Source organism: Taudactylus pleione, unplaced genomic scaffold (assembly GCF_031769625.1).
Source record: "Taudactylus pleione unplaced genomic scaffold, aTauple2 ptg000093l, whole genome shotgun sequence".
NCBI lineage: Eukaryota > Metazoa > Chordata > Amphibia > Anura > Myobatrachidae > Taudactylus > Taudactylus pleione.
Genome location: NW_028284495.1, coordinates 30,899,631 through 30,919,933, shown reverse-complemented (window position 1 = coordinate 30,919,933; position 20,303 = coordinate 30,899,631). Strand labels below are relative to the sequence as shown.

Below are 20,303 nucleotides of genomic sequence, written 5' to 3'. Positions count from 1 at the left end.
GCGCTGCGGAATAAGTGTGCGCTATATAAATAACTGGTAATAATATAAATAACTGGTAATAATACTGCCTGCAAATGAACACTCATTCATACAGTATCTACATATGTACTTTAATCTTCACTTTAAGCTTAGCCATCTAGACCAGTGGTTCTCAACTCCAGTCCTCAAACTTTAACAGTCTCTCTCTCTCTCTCTCTCTCGGTGTATATATATATATATTATATATATATATATATATAACACACAAAGTCCCCGAAGGTGGCACTCCCATATTCAACAAATAGAAATCCACACCGGTGGCACTCTGACTCCAAAGAAGCAGCACAGGAAAATGTGATTCACCAATGTTTCGGAGCGTTTATTCAAGCCCCTTCATTCAAGGAACAACCTTTGTTTTAATGGCCGCATTATTGGACACCGGCTCAAATAGTGATCTGGGCTGAAGTTTCCGTAATGCATGTGGAATTTCATTTTCCTTATAATTAGGTGGTCTCGGTGTTGCTTTAGCTCCATTGAAATGCTCATATAGTTTGAGTTGTCTAGTGAGGCGATATTTCTCAACTTCCCATTTCATCGGATCAAATTTAGTTGTGGGAATATAAAATAACCCACGACATAAAACCTTTTCCTCCAGGTCAGTGAGTACATGAGACGAGATGTTAATTACCGTCATCTCCGCTGCAAGGGTGGTCTCCCACTCTTCTTTGACCGCGACTGCGTCCATTGTTTTCTCCTTCGTGTAAATCTCCTCGTCCTCTTGGGTGTATTAAAGTGTTCTCTTATCCCTAAAGGGACCAGGTGATTAATAACACCGCTTGCCCCTACCCCAACTTCAGAATCACCTTGATGAAGGGGCTCGAATAAACGCTCCGAGACATTGGTGATAGCAATCACATTTTCCTGTGCTGCTTATTTGGAGTCAGAGTGCCGCCGGTGTGGAGATAGAGATATATATATATATATATATATATATATATATACACACATATACATACACATATACACATAATATATATATATATATATATATATATATATATTTAACAGCGGCACTCCGGGAATTTAATATAACAAAACAGGCTATATTTAAAGTCTAGAAAGCCAACGTTTCGGGCCCACAGCGCCCCTTTGTCAAGGTATACAGGTTCTGTATACATTGACAAAGGGGCGCTGTGGCCCCAAAACGTCGGCTTTCTAGACTTTAAATATAGCCTGTTTTGTTATATTAAATTCCTGGAGTGCCCTGTTATTTCCTTGTATGCTACACATTTACAGAGGGCACCTGGGTACTGTACTACAATTGCTGCTATATATACACTACCGTTCAAAAGTTTGGGGTCACTTAGAAATGTCCTTATTTTTGAAAGAAAAGCACTGTTATTTTCAATGAAGATAACATTGAATTAATCAGAAATACACTCTATACATTGTTAATGTGGTAAATGACTGTACTAGCTGCAAACGTCTGGTTTTTAAAGGAATATCTACATACTGTAGGTGTATAGAGGCCCATTTCCAGCAACCATCCCTCCAGTTTTCTAATGGTATATTGTGTTTGCTAAGCGCGTTAGAAGACGAATGGATGATTAGAAAATCCTTGAAAACCCTTGTGCAATTATGTTAGCACAGCTGAAAACAGGTTTGCTCATTAGCTATAAAACTGGCCTTCCTTTGAGCTAGTTGATTATCTGGAGCATCACATTTGTGGGTTCGACTATACTCTACAAATGGCCAGAAAGAGAGAACTTTCATGTGAAACTCGACAGTCTATTCTTGTTCTTAGAAATGAAGGCTATTCCATGCGAGAAGTTGCCAAGAAACTGAACATTTCCTACAACGGTGTGTACTACTCCCTTCAGAGAACAGCACAAACAGGCTAGAAAAAGAAGTGGGAGGCCCCGGTGCACAACTGTGCAAGAATACAAGAACATTAGAGTCTCTAGTTTGAGAAATAGACGCCTCACAAGTCCTCAACTGGCGGTTTCATTAAATGGTACCCGCAAAACGCCAGTGTCAACGTCTACTGTGAAGAGGCGACTGTGGGATGCTGGCCTTCTAGGCAGAGTGGCAAAGAAAAAGCCATATCTGAGACTGGCCAATAAAAAGGAAAAGATTAATATGGGCAAAAGAACACAGACATTGGACAGAGGAAGATTGGAAAAAAGTGTTATGGACAGACGATTTGATTAGAATTTTGAAGTGTTTGGATCACACAGAAGAACATTTGTGAGACGCAGAACAAGTGAAAAGATGCTGGAAGAGTGCTTGATGCCATCTGTCAAGCATGGTGGAGGTAATGTGATAGTCTGGGGCTGCTTTGGTGCTGGTAAAGTGGGACATTTGTACAAGGTAAAAGGGATTTTGAATAAGGAAGGCTATCACTCCATTTTGCAACGCCATGCCATACCCTGTGGACAGCACTTGATTGGAGCCAATTTCCACCTCCAACAGGACAATGACCCAAAGCACAACCCCAAATTATGCAACTATTTAGGGAAGAAGCAGGCAGCTGGTATTCTGTCTGTAATGGAGTGGCCAACGCAGTCACCAAATCTCAACCCTATTGAGCTGTTGTGGGAGAAGCTTGACCGTATGGTACGCAAGACGTGCCCATCAAGCCAATCCAATTTATGGTAGGTGCTTCAGGAAGCGCGGCGTGAAATTTCTTCATATTACCTCAACAAATTAACAGCTAGAATGCCAAAGGTCTGCAATGCTGTAATTGCTGCAAAAGGAGCATTCCTTGACGAATGAAAAGTTTTAAGGACAAAATTATTATTTCAAATAAAATTAATTATTTCTAACCCTGCCAATGTCTTGACTATATGTTCCATTCATTTTTCAACTCATTTGATAAATAAACGTCAGTTTTCCTGTGAAACACGAAATTGTCTGGGTGACCCAAACTTTTGAACGGTAGTGTGTGTGTGTGTGTGTGTGTGTGTATATACATATATATATACACACACACACATATATATATATATATATATATTTATATATACACACACATCCACACACACACACATATATATATATATATATATATATATATATATATATATATAAAATAGGAGATACGGTAAGAACTTACCCTTATCTCTATTTCTACGAAGTCCATAGGGTTCCACAGGATACCTTGGGGGTATTGGTGATTATGTCAGGCATCGGACACCACAGAGTTAAATTTTCATCCTCCCAAGATGCACTGGGGTCCCTCTCCTATACCCCGCCTCTGAGCCAAGGCATCTCAGTGTCATAACAAGCCATAGGCCGGAGGAGAACAAAGAGAGAAGAAAGTCTGGAACACACAATAATCACATTCTCACCAGAAGGAGACAGAAAAACCGGTGACCAGATCAAAGCCCATCTGCAGTACAGGTGCGACAGGGCGGGAGTCCTGTGGAACCCTATGGACTTCGTAGAAATAGAGATAACAAGGGTAAGTTCTTACCATATCGCTTATTTTCTACATCAGGGTCCATAGGTATACCTTGGGGATGTACCACAGCAGTATCCTTTAAGGGTGGGGACGCTCCTGTGCTGGAAGGAGAATCCGCCGCCCGAAGGCAGCATCCTGAGAGGCGATGGTATCAAATGCATAATACCTCACAAAGGTATGGACAGAAGACCACGTGGCTGCCTTGCACAGCTGAACTGCAGAGGCACCACGGCGAGTTGCCCATGAAGGACCCACAGACCGAGTAGAGTGAGCTTTAAGAGAGGATGGTACAGACAGGCCCTCATGAATGTAAGCCTCAGAAATCGCAATGCAAATCCATCCTGCCAAGGTTTGCTTAGTGGCAGGCCAACCCTTCTTATGGAAACCATAGAGGACAGACAGAGTCCGATTTCTTAAATTAACTGGTACGGTCAACATAAATCCTAAGAGCCCTACCACATCCAAGGAGGCCTCACCAGCAGATGGGTCTGGGGAATTAAAGGCAGGTACTATAATTTCCTCATTGATGTGGAAACTAGATACCACCTTAGGTAGGAACCCAGTGCAAGTGCGCAGCATTGCCCTGTCCCTATGAAAAATTAGGAATGGGGGGCGACATGGCTGAGGCAATGGCCGAAAGAAACAGTCTTAGCTGTGAGCCATTTTAAATCCACTGAGCCCAGTGGTTCAAATGGTGGTCCTTGGAGAGCCCTAAGGATCACAGCCAAGCCCCAAGGAGCCACAGGTGGAACAAAGGGAGGCTGTATGCAAAGTACATCTTGCATAAAAGTGTGGATATCAGGAAGTGTAGCGATCCTACGATGAAACCACACTGACAGGGCGGAAACCTGCATCTTCAGTGAACCAAGGCGAAGACCGTGATCTAAGCCCGCTTGTAGGAAAGACAAAATCCTGGATATCCTAAAAACCTGAGGATCATATCCTCTCGGTCGATACCATTCAAAGAAAGTATGCTGTGGTGAATTCTTGCAGAAGCCGGCTGCCGAGCTCTGAGCATGATGTTAACAACAGAGCTGAAAAAACCCCTGGACCTCAACAGTCTCAACAGCCACGCCGTCAAAACACAGACAGCCCAGGTCCGGGTGATGGCAAGGACCTTGAGACAACAGGTCCGGACGTAGAGGCAACCGCATCGGATCATCTATGGATAGGCTCCTGAGATCTGAGTACCAGTGCCGTCTGGGCCATGCTGGAGCTATCAGCAGGAGCGTGCCGCCTGCTTGCATTTGCGAATCACTCGAGGAAGAAGGGAGAATGGAGGGAGAGGTACGCAAACTGCAAGGTCCACTGGACCGACAGAGTGTCTACCAGAAGTGCCTCTGTGTCTCTTGTTCTTGACCCGTACACAGAAAGCTTGTTGTTGTGTCGGGAGGCCATGAGGTCCATCTCTGGAAGGCCCCACTTGTTCACCAGTAGCTGAAACACCTCCTTGTGAAGAGACCACTCTCCCGGATGCACGTCTTGACGGCTGAGAAAGTCTGCTTCCCAGTTGAGGACTCCTGGTATGAACACTGCTGAGATAGCAGGGAGATTGCCTTTCGCCCTCGCTAGAATGCAGGACACCTCTGTCAGGGCCGCCTGACTGCGAGTTCCTCCTTAGCGGTTTATGTATGCCACCGTGGTGGCATTGTCCGACTGCACCTGCACGGGCTTTCCGTGGAGGACATGTCTTGCTTGTTGGAGATCTTTGAATACTGCCATTAGTTCCAAGATGTTGATTGGAAGCGCAGATTCTGCTGGTGTCCACCTTCCCTGGAAGACGTGCGGACCCGACACTGCTCCCCAACCTCGAAGACTGGCGTCCGTCGTCAGAAGGACCCAGTCCGCAATCTAAAAGGGGTGCCCCCTGTTCAGGTGAGTAGTCTGCAGCCACCAGGCCAACGACAGAGGTACCTCCGGTGACAGCACCATTGTTTGTGTCTTTATCCGGTGGGGCAACCCATTCCATCTGGAGAGGATCAACTTCTGCAGAGGTCTGGAGTGAAACTGGGCAAACTCCACTATGTCGAACATCGACACCATGGATAAAAGAAAAAAGGCCACGTATATGGTGCGCAACACCTGCAGCCCCTATAGGCACAAAACAAGAGTCTCACTAAACTCAAAACCCAAACCAGTTCACATTTACACAAAGGCAGCTAAGCTAAAAACAAAACTGGTTAAAAGTGCATATCTAAAGTCTGATAAGAGTACAAATACTAACAAATCGGTAGGCTTCTATAGATGTGGCTTATGTTTAGGTTGTAGGAATGTAAAAAAATTGGGGAAGGAGAAGAAAGTCACGAATATTGTGATTAATGAACAAGAGTTTGAGGTCCTTGATTTTATTACATGTAATTCAAAAAACCTTATATATGCCATTGAATGTAAATGTGGCTTGTTTTATATAGGGCGGACAACTAGGAATCTTAAAACTCGTATAGGAGAGCATCTCCGCAACATTAGAAAAGGGCTAGACTCCCATTCCCTGTCAGCCTACTTTAAAACTGTTCATCAATGTTCCACAGATGACATAAAAAATTTCTTTGGGTTAAAATTAATTAAAGGGTCTATGAGATCTAATAATGATATGGCTACTATAGCCAAGGAAGAAATGAAGATTATTTATAAATATAAAACGTTGGCCCTTGATGGTCTTAATTTAGACTTTGAGATTAAATGGTTTCTGTAGTATTTTATTTTTTATACTGTGAATATTTTTAATATGTATATTTGTTTTATGTTCTGTTTTTTATGATATTTGATATGGTTTTAAAATTGAATTATGGATTTGTATAGTTTTATATAAGCTGCGTTAAGTCCACACATTATTTTTATTATTGAGTGTCCTTATGATTGTTTTTATCATTATTTGTAGGAGACTTTTTAATATAAAGGCTTCAATATGGACACCATATTCCCGGACATATTTAACTTCAGTGTGCCACTTCTATGTATATGAGGGGCATGTCACGGATGCAGGACGTCACTTCCGGTAATTCCGGAAACCGGGGCTGCACTCTCCAACATGCCCGCCAGGACACACTAATGGAGAAGATTAAGGTTCCGGGAAGGTATCACATGCGGGCGCCGCACATCAGGCGAGAGAAAAGTGGCGACACTGGAGAACGTGGTTCCCGGAAGTGCCCCTGCCGGGCACGATGACGCTAGGAAGGAGGAGTTTTTACACCCGGGAATGTGGATTATCTAAGAATGTTATATTTTATGTGAGATAGGATATACACATATGCATGGGAAGGTTTTAATTGAGATTGGTAATTGATTACATGATTGTAAGGGGTACTTAAGGTACCCATTATTGAAGTGTCCCATATACCTTGAAAAAGATCCAGACGGATCGAAACGCGTTGGTTACGAGATTTTTGTGCTATTGTACTATTGGATTTGTCGACCTGTTTGGAGGAGATGGTGGATTCCGGATTTCAATGACATAATTTATCAGGTTGTGATCCTTCACTTTATGTTTTATGTCTTGTCTCCTGTAATAAACTGCTGTTTAGCTACATATGTCATCCTTTTCCTTTACATCATGAGGATGAATGGCTGAATGATGACAAATTGATGGGACAATGAATGATATCTAAAGAGAAACCACTACGGGCATTTTCAGCGCACACTGAACGTGAGTAAGGTACCTAGTACCTTTCTGTGTGGGCTTTTCACCTATTCAAGTAGACGTATTGGGAATATATAGTGGGAAGACAAAGATACACATACTCACACTTTGTCATGTGAGTTTCGTACGCAAATACCTATGATATCCTGATTAAAACAGAGATGAAGTTTTTCTATTTTTATTAAGGATTGTTTCTTTCATATATGTTTTTCCACATATGCATCATATGGAGCCCTCTGTGATTGTTTGAAATTATACAAAAGGACTGGGGGTGACAAAGACAATTAATACACCTTTTAAAAGGATTAAGTATTTTTTCACTATTATCTCTCATTGTATATCCAGCATTATCGACACCATGGAACCCAGTAACCTCATCGCCGAGTGAATAGCCACCCGGCGACTCTGCAGGTAACTGCAACTGCCTGTAATGCAGAGATCTTTTCCTCCGTCACAAAGATCCTCTGATGTTGGGAGTCCAACAGGGCTCCGAGATGGAGCAACCTCTGTGATGGCACCAGGGATGACTTCTACCAGTTTATCAGCCAGCCGTGAGCTTGCAACACAGAAACTGCCAATTGCAGATGGCACTGAAGGATCTCTGGAGACCGTGCCAACAGCAGAAGGGCAACAAGTGGACCCCCTGCATCCACAGGTGGGCTGCCATGACTTTGGTAAACACTTGAGGCGCTGTGGCCAGACCAAAGTGCAGTGCCTGAAATTGGAAGTGTTGGTCTCCTACTGCAAACCTGAGGAAAAGCTGGTGTGCTGAGACAATGGGAATATGCAGGTAAGCATCCTGAATATCTACCGACACCATAAAATCCCCTGGCTCCATTGCCAAAATGATGGAACGCAGGGTCTCCATCATGAACCGAGGAACCCTCAAGAATTTGTTGAGTGATATGAGGTTGAGCCTGGGCCTGTACCAGAAAAAGATTGGAGTAATACCCAGATCCTCTCTGGGACAACTGGACCGGCACTATAACTCCAGCCTGGAGCATAGAGTGGATCACCTTCCGGAATTCCCGGGCCTTGTCTTGGTCTGACTGAAGGCCCTTGGTGAAAAACCGGCTGGGAGGCCTCCGCCGGAAGGAGAGGGCGTACCCCTGAGAGACCACTTTTCTTACCCAAGTGTCTACGGTTGTGAGACACCAGCACTGGGCGAACTGAGGAAGCTGGCCTCCTACTTTGGGGTCCCTGATGGGACTGTAGCCGATGGCAGACACGCAGACTTAGCTGCTGCCAGAGTGGCCACAATTTTGTCCAGATCAGGGCCAAACAGGTCCTGTCCATTAAAGGGCAAGCATTTCAATCACTTTTTGGAATCTGCATCTGCTTTCCAAGAACACAACCAGAGTGTACGGCGCGCAGCCACTGCTGCTGAGGAGATTCTGGAAGTGAGGAGCCCTATAGCTAAGGCTGCCTCATTAATGTACATAGCTGAGTCTATGAGGTTACCCACTAACTCCACCTGCTCAGGTGACGAGTCACCATCTAGAGACATCTCCAAGCCATCAGCCCAAAGCTCCATGGCTCTGGCAACCCAGCACATTGCCATTGCCGGTCTGGACGCCCCCCCCCCCCCCGCAAGGGAATAAATGGATTTCAGGCTTATTTCCACCTTGCGATCCGTAGCATCCTTTAAGGAGGACATGAAGGGCATGGGCAATGTAGCACTCCTCACTAGGCATGTGACATGAGAATCCACCTGTGAAGGGGTTTCCCATTTGGAAATAATAATTATCTGCAAAGGGGTATGCAAAAGCCAAACGTTTTTGAGGCTGGTACCGCCTACCTGGATTTTTCCACGCCTCTTCTAAATGATCCACTAAACTGACCAGATAGAGGGAATACAGTGGCATCACCCTTAATATCCTTAAAGAAGGCATATTTAGATTTGGCCACGGGGGATCGTCATCTGTAATAACTGCCCTTATAAGGCCAGGTATATATATTTTAGACTTGGACTACACCTCCTTAGTACGAGGGAGCTCCTTGTCTAAGAGGTCAAAAATCTCCCCGTCATCAGACGTTATGTCATCCTCATCATAATGAGCTGTCTGAGACATTAAAGGCCGCTTAGCAGGCCGCAATGATGACTCCCCCTGTAAAACGTCCGTCAGGTGCTGTACCGTATTGGACAATGAGTGTACCCACGCAGGTTCCTGAGAGACCTGGGGGGGCGAAAGTGGGAGACACTGGGGTACCATCAGCTGTCTAGGGAACCCCTGCACGGGTGATGACCCTACCGACTGCAGCGATAACCCAATTTGGGGAAATGCAGGGGGCTTCGCCAGCTGGCCCACAAGGGTTGTAAGTGCCTCAGCAAAACAAGCCCAGGGCGTTTCCTGCACAGGTGCAGTTACAGAAATTGGGCGTGAAATTATATAACATGCCCGACATAAACCTACAGTGTACCCCTCACCCTCCGCTATTGGTACAGTACAAGTGGTACACTTTAGCTGCAGAGGAAATTCACGTTCACTCTCAGACATGATGAGTGTAACGGAGTGTATGTGACACACCTCACAGACAATATTTTTGCTGTGAGGCAATGAATACCCTGCAACACCGCACCACAAGGGCTTTTGCAGAAGAACAGGGATAGCAAAATGGCTGATAGTCAGAAGTGAAAGTACAGGCAGACAGCGCTAGCATTAAGTCGCATACAATGCAGAAATAAATCCCTGCACTATCAGCACTGAGATCAACTACGCAGACACAGAGCCTGGTAGGAAACAGTGCAGCATACTCTGACCTTACTCTGGAGGAGAGGCATGCGGGGGGACCCGGACCACGATGCAACCTGTATCAGCATCCAACAGCGTTTGCACACTTCATTAGAAAAAGGCCGCCGAGGAGCAGAGAGGAGGCGGGCCCGGGGGAGGAGCGCTGACACAGCCCGCCAGACTGCTGTGGAAAGACACTGTGCAGCGGGGAGGCGCCGGCTAAGACAGGGAAGGCGGGGTCCCCTGGCATGCTGTTAACCCCTGGGACGCCGCGCTGTACCGCATATGCTGCGGCCCACTGTCCCTGGTGGTCTAGTGGAAGCGCAGGTTAATACCTGGCTCCACGCGCAGCCTGTCCCCAGGGAGCCCCCTGCCTGGAGACCTACAGGACTGTGTTACCAGCGGGTACCCTCCGCGGGACCGCGCCGCTTACCTGCCCTCTTGAATCCGGCCACATTCCAGGTAATCCGGAGTCACCGCTACCTGTGACCCCAGATACCTACCAGCATCCTTGGATCAGTACCGGCGTTCTGCTCCGGCAAGGTGTAGGAGCGACAGCATGGACGTCAGTACTGACTGTCCATGCTGTACAGCTCATTTGTGTAGCCACAGCTGCTTGCAGAAAATTTCAGGGGCCATTATAGCCCCGCGCTGCTTGCAAGTGATCAGACTCCTGGCCGGACACACACGAAACTGAGATGCCTTTGCTCGGGGCCGGGGTATAGGAGAGGGACCCCAGTGCATCCTGGAAAGATGCAAATTTAACTCTGTGGTGTCCGATGCCTGACGTCATCACCAATACCCCAAGGTATCCCGTGGATACCCTATGGACCCTGATGTAGAAATACACACACACATAATACTGTACACCATCCCCCTTCTCCACAGCCTAAACCTAAGGGGGGGGGGGGTGCCTAACCCTAACCTTCCCCTAGCCTAACCCCCCCGGGGGGGGGGTGCCTAACCCTAAGTCCCCCCCCGGAAGCCCCTAACCTAACCCTCCCTGTGGCTGTTCACGCCTGGCTTACCTTCGATCAGTATGCCGAGCACCCGGAGTAAGTCTAATGACAGGCGTCGGGATTTCGACGCCTGTCATTAGTACCTTGCCGGGATTTGACAGTTGGGAAGCTGGCGGTTGGCATTGCGACAGTCAGCTTCCTGACTGCATCCCATAAATAACTGGTAATAAATAAATAATAAATAACTTATCTGAAGTTCTTTTAAGAGAACAATAGTTCAACAGTATATAATGGTTAATCTTTAATCAACCAGAAAGGTAAGGAACACAGTTCTTGGATCAATGGATGTATATCTCTTTGTGGATCCTGGAATCAGAGCCTAATACTAAGAAAGCAGCCAAAACAAAAGGCCATTGGCCACATGTTAGATACTCTTTTAAAATGTATTATTCTTAAATAATTGGCATTAAAGTTAAGAACACGATTACATAAGATAGCATCAGAAGCAGTAATGCTCCACTGGTGGTGAGGAGTAATTAGCCTTCTCTGTCTCACCCTGACTGAGTGTGAGCTCATGACATTGGCCAATATCTGCCACTTTACCTGATGCGTTTCATCTTGTTAATAAGACTTCTTCGGGGGTAAAACAGTTAGTATAAGGAAATGTATCTGAACTATTCAACAGCAGTTACAGCTTAACTTCCAATAGTGAGGTGTGATCTCCAGTGAGTCTATCAGCAGAATATATTATATACATACATACATACACACACACACAGTATATATATATATATATATATATATATATATACATACACACAGTATAATAAAAATCTTGTCTGTCAATGCACACTACCAGTCAATCACATTCTTATCTATAATACGGCCTCCTAAAAAAAAAAGAACAAAAAGAGGAGATTCTATGCATAAATTTGGGAATAGCAAAACTAATTAGCATGGGAAGAAAAAAAAAGTTTTACGATTACTGCTCATGTTTACCTGCAAGAATACTTTCCCTGGTATTGTATTTGTGACATAATAAAAACCAAATACACCTCTTTGTGCAAGGAAGAATAGAGCACATACCCAGTTTTTTCTCAATCTCTTTTAAAGACCTCTCTTGTTCATCCAGCTCTTGTTTCTTCTGCTTCATATCCGGAGAATTCAAGGTTTCCATATGCTTGTTTAAGTCTTCAGCTACGGACTGAGATCTTACAACTGCTGCACAATACTGCTGTAACAGATCTGTATGCAAAGTATAATGTTGTCAGTATATACATATACACAAGTAACGGTCTATTCAGTATACAAATTTTACACTTTTATTATGTGAAGTTTATTAATTTAAATTAATTGAATAGCGCTTTCCTTTTATGAAGGTGTTTCATAAAAATATTTCTAACCCTCCCCGTTAGTGCCTAAACCTAACCCTCCCCCCTTAGTGCCTAACCCTAACGCCCCAAAACCTAACACTAACCCCGCTATGATACCTAAACCTAACCCTTCCCCCCGCGGTTAACGGGGGAAGCATGTTTTTTTCAACCCCCCTTTTTTCAGATGACAATAATTCGGCTGCCATACGAAAACATTGAAAGACTGCTGCCGCCTTCACTAAAAGGATTAGTGTACAGAACTTAAAATTCCACATCTTACTTCCTACTTTTGCACCAAAAACGTCTGGGACAATAACCTGTCCTACAACCACCGTCATATGTCATATTATATTATCATAATATATATATATATATACATACATATATATAGCTCTAAAAAGCGATTACCTAAGACATTACTGCTATATTTTAAAACACAAATAAAACATTTTTTAAGTTGAAGATATTCCCATAATTACATTATTTGATATAATTGATGTATGTGTCGTGTACCAACTACATTTCACTACACGGTTAATTTGGTCTCTCCCTGCTTCTAGCAATCAATAAATGTTGTAGTATAACCTTTGCGATCTAATGCTTCCTCATTGGCTGGGTTGTAGAGAATATATGAAATATATGAATAAAGGAATACTTTATCTACAAAAAGAATACAGTGCTTACAGAAATTATATAAAGAAAATGGATTACAGATTACAGACAAAAACGTGTTGCAATTTCAAATAAAAAGGAAAAAAAAACTACAGATAATAAACACATTTTATTCTGGCCAGGAGGACCGGCAAGAAATGCAGGTACAGGCTTCAATTTAGAATGGATTCCCCAAAGTCTGAATTGGAAGAAAATATTTCCATAACTTTTATCACCTGCCCCTCCTCTCTAGTGAGCTCATATTCAAGTCTTTGCTGACTGGCTGACCAGTTAATTAAATCAGGGCCAATAACTGTACATAACGTCCCCTGTGTGGTATCTACATAAAATATGCTATGTTCACATTAGTCTTAAGTATTTAAGTTATCAAATATATGCAAATATGACATTGCTGTGATGTGCGATTGGTTAGATACCTCATTTCTCCCAACCCATACATCTGAATGATTCTCACATCACATGCAACTTGTGTATCGACTACAAATATATTTAATTAATTTTGGGAACTCCTAGCTGTTACAGAAAATACGATTTTTACTCACAGTAAAATCTCCTCCTTGTAGTCCATCTGGGGGATGCCATTACCTCTGGGTTATATATAGTGAGCTGTGGAGTCAGGCACTAACTAAGACTGGCTCCCACCCCTTATACAAGCCCTCCCCTTCCACTAGAAACTCAGTCTAGGTTTAACAAAGCCGGATAGACGCACGGAAGAACTGAGAAAACCAGAAAATCAACAGGTAACTAGTATGAAACCAAATAAGTGAGGGATCCCAGCGTCCCCCAGATGGACTCGAAGGAAGATATTTTACGGTGAGTAAAATCATATTTCCTTTATGATCCATCTGGGAGATGCCATTACCTCTGGGATCTACCAATGCAAACCAATTTAAGGTGGGGGGGGCATCGGAACCGTCCGATTTGCCTTGCTTGGCTTTGACGGCATGGTTCTTGAATCCAACATCTTGAGGGCCAAAGAGTTTTCAGAATCTGTTGTAAAAACCATGATGCAGGCTCGCAAATCAGTCACTTTCCAGATTTATCATCGAGTATGAAAGATATATATTTCTTGGTGTGAATGTCACAAGTTTAAACCTGAAAGGTTCCAAGTGTCTCATCTTTTGTTTTTAATGCAAGATGGTTTGGTTAAGGGTCTTAGATTGTCCTCCCTTAAGGAACAAATTTCAGCCCTGTCGATCCTGTTTCAAAGCAAATTGGCCTCCATTCCTGAAGTTCAAACCTTCTTGCAGGGGGTTCTTTGCATACAGCCTCCTTATGTCCCATCGGTTCCTCCTTGGGACTTGAATTTAGTTTTGGAGGCACTTCAAAAGTCACCTTTGGAGCCATTGGAATCTGTAGAATTGCTATTCCTCACTTTGAAGGCTTTTTCTTTTGCCCATTGCCTCAGCCAGAAGAGTATCTGAGTTAGCGGCTCTTTGTTATTCTCTGCTTCTCATTTTTCATGAGGAAAGCAGATACCACTTTCGGGAGAAAGGAAGATTTAGTGCGTAACACCACCCTATCCTCATGAAAAATGAGAAGCAGAGATTTAGAAGAAAGAGCTGCTAACTCAGATGCCATCTCAGCGAGACATTGCCCCATATCCTGGACCCATCTGGCCTCTACCGAGCGATCAAACAAACTAGTCTGAGTACAGGGTAACATATAATTTGCCTGAGAGTGACTTAATTCACCTATGGCCTAAGCCGTAGACCTGGCCCAATCAGGCATCATAGTCTGTTCAGCTGAACTTCCCAGTAATGAATCTTCCTGTGAACAACCAGCACAGAGCAACCCTGGGGTCTGTACAACCTTTTGGCAACTTTTCAGCACATTTTGTACAAGTATAAAATGTGACTGATCCCTGTTTTTTGGTATGGCTTCTCCATACTGAGAGAGAAAGGCAACGCTATACAATACAGATAGCTATCTAAATTCCTCTGGAAATATTGTAGCACTGTTTGGATAGAAAAAAAAACAAAGAAGGGTTTTTTTTTTTACCCAGATCAACAACCGCTGCTTCTGAAATGACAGCAAGAGAGGATGCTTAATAAGACTCTAAATCACCTGTTTAAATGCAAAAAAATAAAACCGGACTCCTGAAGTCCACATTTACTTGCACAAAAAACAAAGGCAAACAAGAATCTTCAGTACAAAACAAGGTATGTTACTGCCTAAATTCCTAAAGAAGTAGTGCAGTAAAGTTGCTTATATATACATAACAATGCTATAAAGACCACCATAAATCACCAGGTTAACTACCAAACGTAATAATCCTAGTTAAACTGCTTATCTGATCAGAGACAGCCATCCCTCTGTAATTTGCAGTGAGTTTTGGCAAAGAAGGAATCCAGCAGCACTCAAACACCTGCCAAAATAGTGTTTGGGGCGTGGCCTATGAAGCCCCATGAGCCTGCTGTCAATCAAATGCATGGGGGCATGACCGGGCACGTCGTTGGCGTCTTGCTTAAATCAGGACGCCTGACGTCATCATAGAAATTCCCTAGTTCCCTGCGCCTCCCGGTCACGCCCCCATGCTTAGTAATGACGTCATAGGCGGCGCATGTGCAGCTTCATGGGAGCGTGGCCAACGAGCCACCCTGTCCAAAAAGCTGGCAGCATGCACTGTTCTGTAACACCTACAGCTGCTGCCACATGAGTAGTAACATGCCCGGCCTTTCTGCTAAAGCGGCGTGCCGGGAAGCAGTAATACAGCAAACAAGGTTTTTACATGTACCAAGCTTACCTTTTACCAGCAGCCCCCTCAGATGTGTGTGTCTTTAGAGTGGGATACAGGGTTCACACAATACCTCTATTTCTACCTAACTCTCACTCTGCTAGTGCTTGTCGCCTATTAACAGGGACTAAGCACCCAAACCAAAAAAAAGGAAAATGAGAAAATTAAACTTCAAAAAGCTAGGACCTATCTAGTGCCTTACTCCAAGGCACTAAAAACAAGACTGAGGTTCTAGTGGAAGGAGAGGGGTTATATAGGGGGTGAGAGTCAGTCTTAGTTAGTGCCCGACTCCACAGCTCACTATACATAACCCAGAGGTAATGACATCCCCCAGATGGATGATAAAGGAATATCAATTTTACATCAAAACTAGATAAAATATTGTGAGGCTTTGATACTGTTTGTTGTCTGACTACCTGTGTAGGAAGATACACAAACAAATATATTAGCTAAGGCGCCAGTGGGGGTATAGAGTGTACTCTATCTGCTGGTTATAAAAGCTGCACAACTATCAGGGGTCTTGCCAAAACCACCAACAATCAAAACAGAAACACAAACAATTGATAGATGGCGCTAATGTCACACAGCAGATGAAATAAAAATAATTTATTAAATACACATAAACAGTATTAATAATCCCTTATTGGAATTCCTAAAAAAGGGTATTGCAATTCAAATAATAAACATGTACATAAGACAATGAAAAAAATACAATGAAATAATTAAACAAATTAATTAATAAAGTCAAATAAATAAATATATAAGGGTCAGCATCAAAAAACAGCCAGTGGATAATGATCTCCAATATCCCTAAAGTTTGAAGTGCAGATATTCCTCTGCAATTAGGATGATTGAAAACTGTGCACAGTAACAGTTCTACGTGCAGCAGAATAATTGCTGGAGTTCTAAATGATTGTAGCAATAGGTAACAACTGTGCCAGGAATAAACGATAATGCAACACTTGTATCTGGTAAAAGTGTACTCCAACCTAGACAGCAGATGAAATGGAGTAAGAATAATAAAGTCAGGGCGGTACTGGAGCCTCAGTATGTATGTGTGCTCAACAGCACTCACTATCCTCCTTCAGTATAAGCCGCTCCGGCGGCAATCAGTCTGCAGCCTCCGTAGCTTCTGTTAATTCCTCCGGAGATGAATAGGTAGCAGGTCTCCTCCCGGCACTAGTCCAATAATGACTTACTGTGCCTGTAGATCTTGTACATATCCAGGCAGTGTGCTGTGTAAGGACCAGTGGTATGGGGCTGATGCATCTGAAGAGAAGACAAACTGGGGTATCGTGACTGCAAACAAACAGTCTAGGGATGGAGACACACCACCGGCAAACACCCCCTTGCCCTCAACGCGTTTCTCCGCACTAGGCGGCTTTTTCAAAGCCTCTTGACAGAAGCTACGAAGGCTGCAGACTGATCGCCGCCGGAGCGGCTTATACTGAAGGAGGATAGTGAGTACTGTTAAGCACACATACATACTGAGGCTCCAGTATTGCCCTGACTTTATTATTATTATTACTCCATTTCATCTGCTGTCTAGGTTGGAGTACACTTTTACCAGATACAAGTGTTGCATTATCGTTTATTCCTGGCACAGTTGTTACTTATTGCTAGTTATTTAGAACTCCAGCAATTATTCTACTGCACGTAGAACTGTTACTGTGCAGTTTTCAATCATCCTAATTGGAGAGGAATATCTACACTTCACACTTTAGGGATATTGGAGATCATTATCCACTGGCTGTTTTTTGATGCTGACTCTTATATATTTATTTATTTGACTTTGTTAATTTTATTTATTTATTTAATTTTTTTCATTGTCTTATGTACATGTTTATTATTTGAGTTGCAATACCCTTTTTTAGGAATTCCAATAAGGGATTATTAATACTGTTTTTGTGTATTTAATAAATTATTTTTATATCATCTGCTGTGGGACATTAGCGCCATCTATCAATTGTTTGTGTTTCTGTGTAGGAAGATGTTTACCTCCCACTGTTTTAGGAGACAGATAGGCAATGTTATGTTATTTTTGTATGCAGCCACAGACAAAAGGTTTTGTTTATGAATCCCTGTTTTGTTAATTGCAGCTTCTTGCTGACAGGATACCATAATGCTGGGTACACACTGGCTGACATATGGGCTGTTCAATTGATTGGCTGAAATATCGTGTGCACGTCGACCAGTGTGTACAGACGATATGTCTGTTAATGTCGTTCACAGACATATCTCATTGGGTGTGCAGCGCAGCCGATAGCAGATATATCTGCTGAAATATCTATTCATTGTGCTGTGTTTACGGGCGGTCAGCTGACCGACCATGCACTTGCTGCAGAGGCCGCTGTGGAGGGGATGCGACCCCCCGCCAACAGGACTGCAGTGATGGTTGTTCAATGTGTATGATCAACCATCATCTGCAGATATATCTTTCTGGTGTGTATCCACCTTAATTGAATGAACATTTCTATGCACTCCACCAGACCACCCTTCAGGCTTCCGGAGTTAGATTAGCATTCTATTTATCTGTGTGGGGCAGACTTATAACCTGACATCAAAACAAAAATATATGTCGCAATATGTCCTAATTTACCCATATCTCTACAACACCGATAAGCCAAACACTAAAGCCACATGCCTAACAGCTCTGATCCATCAAGGCATGGACTCTACAAGACCTTTGAAGATGTTGTGTGGTATCCAACACCAACGTTTGCAGCAGATTCTTTAAGTCCTATAAGCTGCGAGGTGGGTACTCCATGGCTAGGACTTGTTTTTCCAGCACATCCCACAGATGCTCCATTGGATTGAAATCTGGGGAATTTGAAATCTAGGTCAGCACCTTGAACTCTATCATATTCCTCAAACCATTCTTGAACAATTTTTGCAGTGTGGCAGGGCACATTATTTTGCTGAAAGAGGCCACTGCCATCAGAGTATACAGTTGCCATGAAGGGGTGTACTTGGTCTGCAACAATGTTTAGGAAGTTGGTACATGTCAAAGTAACATACACATGAATGCCAGGACCCAAGGTTTCCGAGAAAAACATTGCCCAGAGCTTGCCTTCTTCACAGTGCATCCTGGTGCCATTCTTCCCCAGGTTCACCTGGAGGTCCACATGATGTAAAAAAAAACGTGATTCATCAGACCAGGCCATCTTCTTCCACTGCTCCATGGTCTAGTTCTGTCGCTCAAGTGCCCATTGTCATTGCACTGTAGATGCTTTCAGCAGTGTATAGGGGTTCAGCATGGGCACACTGACTAGTCTATGGCTACACAGCCCCATATGCAGCAAGCTGTGATACACTGTGTGTTCTGACATTTTTCGATCATAGCCATTATTATCAGCAACTTGTGCTAAAGTAGCTCTTCTGTGGGATCGGACCAGACAGGCTAGTCTTTGTTTCCCACACACATCAATGAGCCTAATTGCGTATATACAGTGCCTTGCAAAAGTATTCACTGTATATACACAATTGCCTAATTGTGTATATACAGTGCCTTGCAAAAGTATTCACCCCCTTGACTTTTTACCTTTTTTGTTACATTAAAACATGTAATTTTTTTATCTGAATTTTATATGATGGATCTGCACAAAATAGTCTAATTTGGTGAAGTGAAATGAGAAAAATATATATAAAAAAGAATCTTTATAAATAAAATTCTGAAAATTGGCATGTGCATATGTAATCACCCCCTTTGCTATGAAGCCCCTCAAAAGTTCTGGTGCAACCAATTAGCTTCAGAAGTCACATAATTAGTGAAATGAGGTCCACCTGTGTGAAATCTAAGTGTCACATGATCTGTCAGTTTAAAAACACCTTTTCTGAAAGGCCCCAGATGCTGCAACACCACTAAGCAAGAGGCATCACACCATGAAGACCAAGGAGCTCTCCAAACAAGTAATTGACAAAGTTGTTGAGAAGTACAATTCTGGGTTGGGTTATAATAAAACCATCCAACTCTTTGATGATCCCCCGGAGAACCATCAAATCCATCATCAACAAATGGAAAGAACATAGTACCACAACAAACCTGCAAAGAGAGGGCCGCCCACCAAAACTCAAGAAGGGCATTGATCAAAGAGGCAGCACAGAGATCAAAGGTAACCCTGAAGGAGCTGCAGAGTTCCACAGCAGAGACTGGTGTATCTGTGCACGTGACCACAATAAGCTGTACACTCCATAGAGCTGGGCTTTATGGAAGAGTGGCCAGAAAAAAGCCATTACTTAGTGATAAAAATAAGAAGACATGATTTGAGTTTGCCAAAAGGCATGTGGGAGACTCCCCAAATGTATGGAGGAAGGTGCTCTGGTCAGGGGAGACTAAAATTGAACTTTTCAGCCACCAAGGAAAATGCTATGTCTGGTGCAAACCCAAAACATCCCATCACCCCAAGAACACCATCCCCACAGTGAAACATGGTGGTGGCAGCATCATGCTGTGGGGATGTTTTTCAGCAGCAGGGACTGTGAAACTGATTCGAGTCAAGGGAAAGATGGATGGTGCTAAATACAGGGATATTCATGAGCAAAACCTGTTTCAGTCTGCCTGTGATTTGAGGCTGGGACAGAAGTTCACCTTCCAGCAGGACAATGACCCAAAGCATCCTGCTGAAGCAACACTCGAGTGGTTTAAGGGGAAACATTTAAATGTGTTGAAATGGTCTAGTCAAAGCCCAGATCTCAATCCAATTAAGAATCTGTGGTCAGACTTGAAGATTGCTGTTCACAAGCGGAAACCA

At 43.4% G+C, this 20,303-nt stretch overlaps 1 protein-coding gene across 2 annotated transcripts in view; it reads right to left on the bottom strand.

Annotated features, from left to right (window-relative positions):
- Positions 1-20,303, bottom strand: part of SMCHD1 (structural maintenance of chromosomes flexible hinge domain containing 1) — a 397,862-nt gene that overhangs the window by 9,319 nt on the left and 368,240 nt on the right. For both annotated transcript variants that reach the window (XM_088469636.1, XM_088469637.1), the window contains exon 46: positions 11,857-12,015. In XM_088469636.1, coding sequence (XP_088325762.1) covers positions 11,857-12,015 — 159 coding nt within the window. The remainder of the gene's footprint in view (positions 1-11,856; positions 12,016-20,303) is intronic.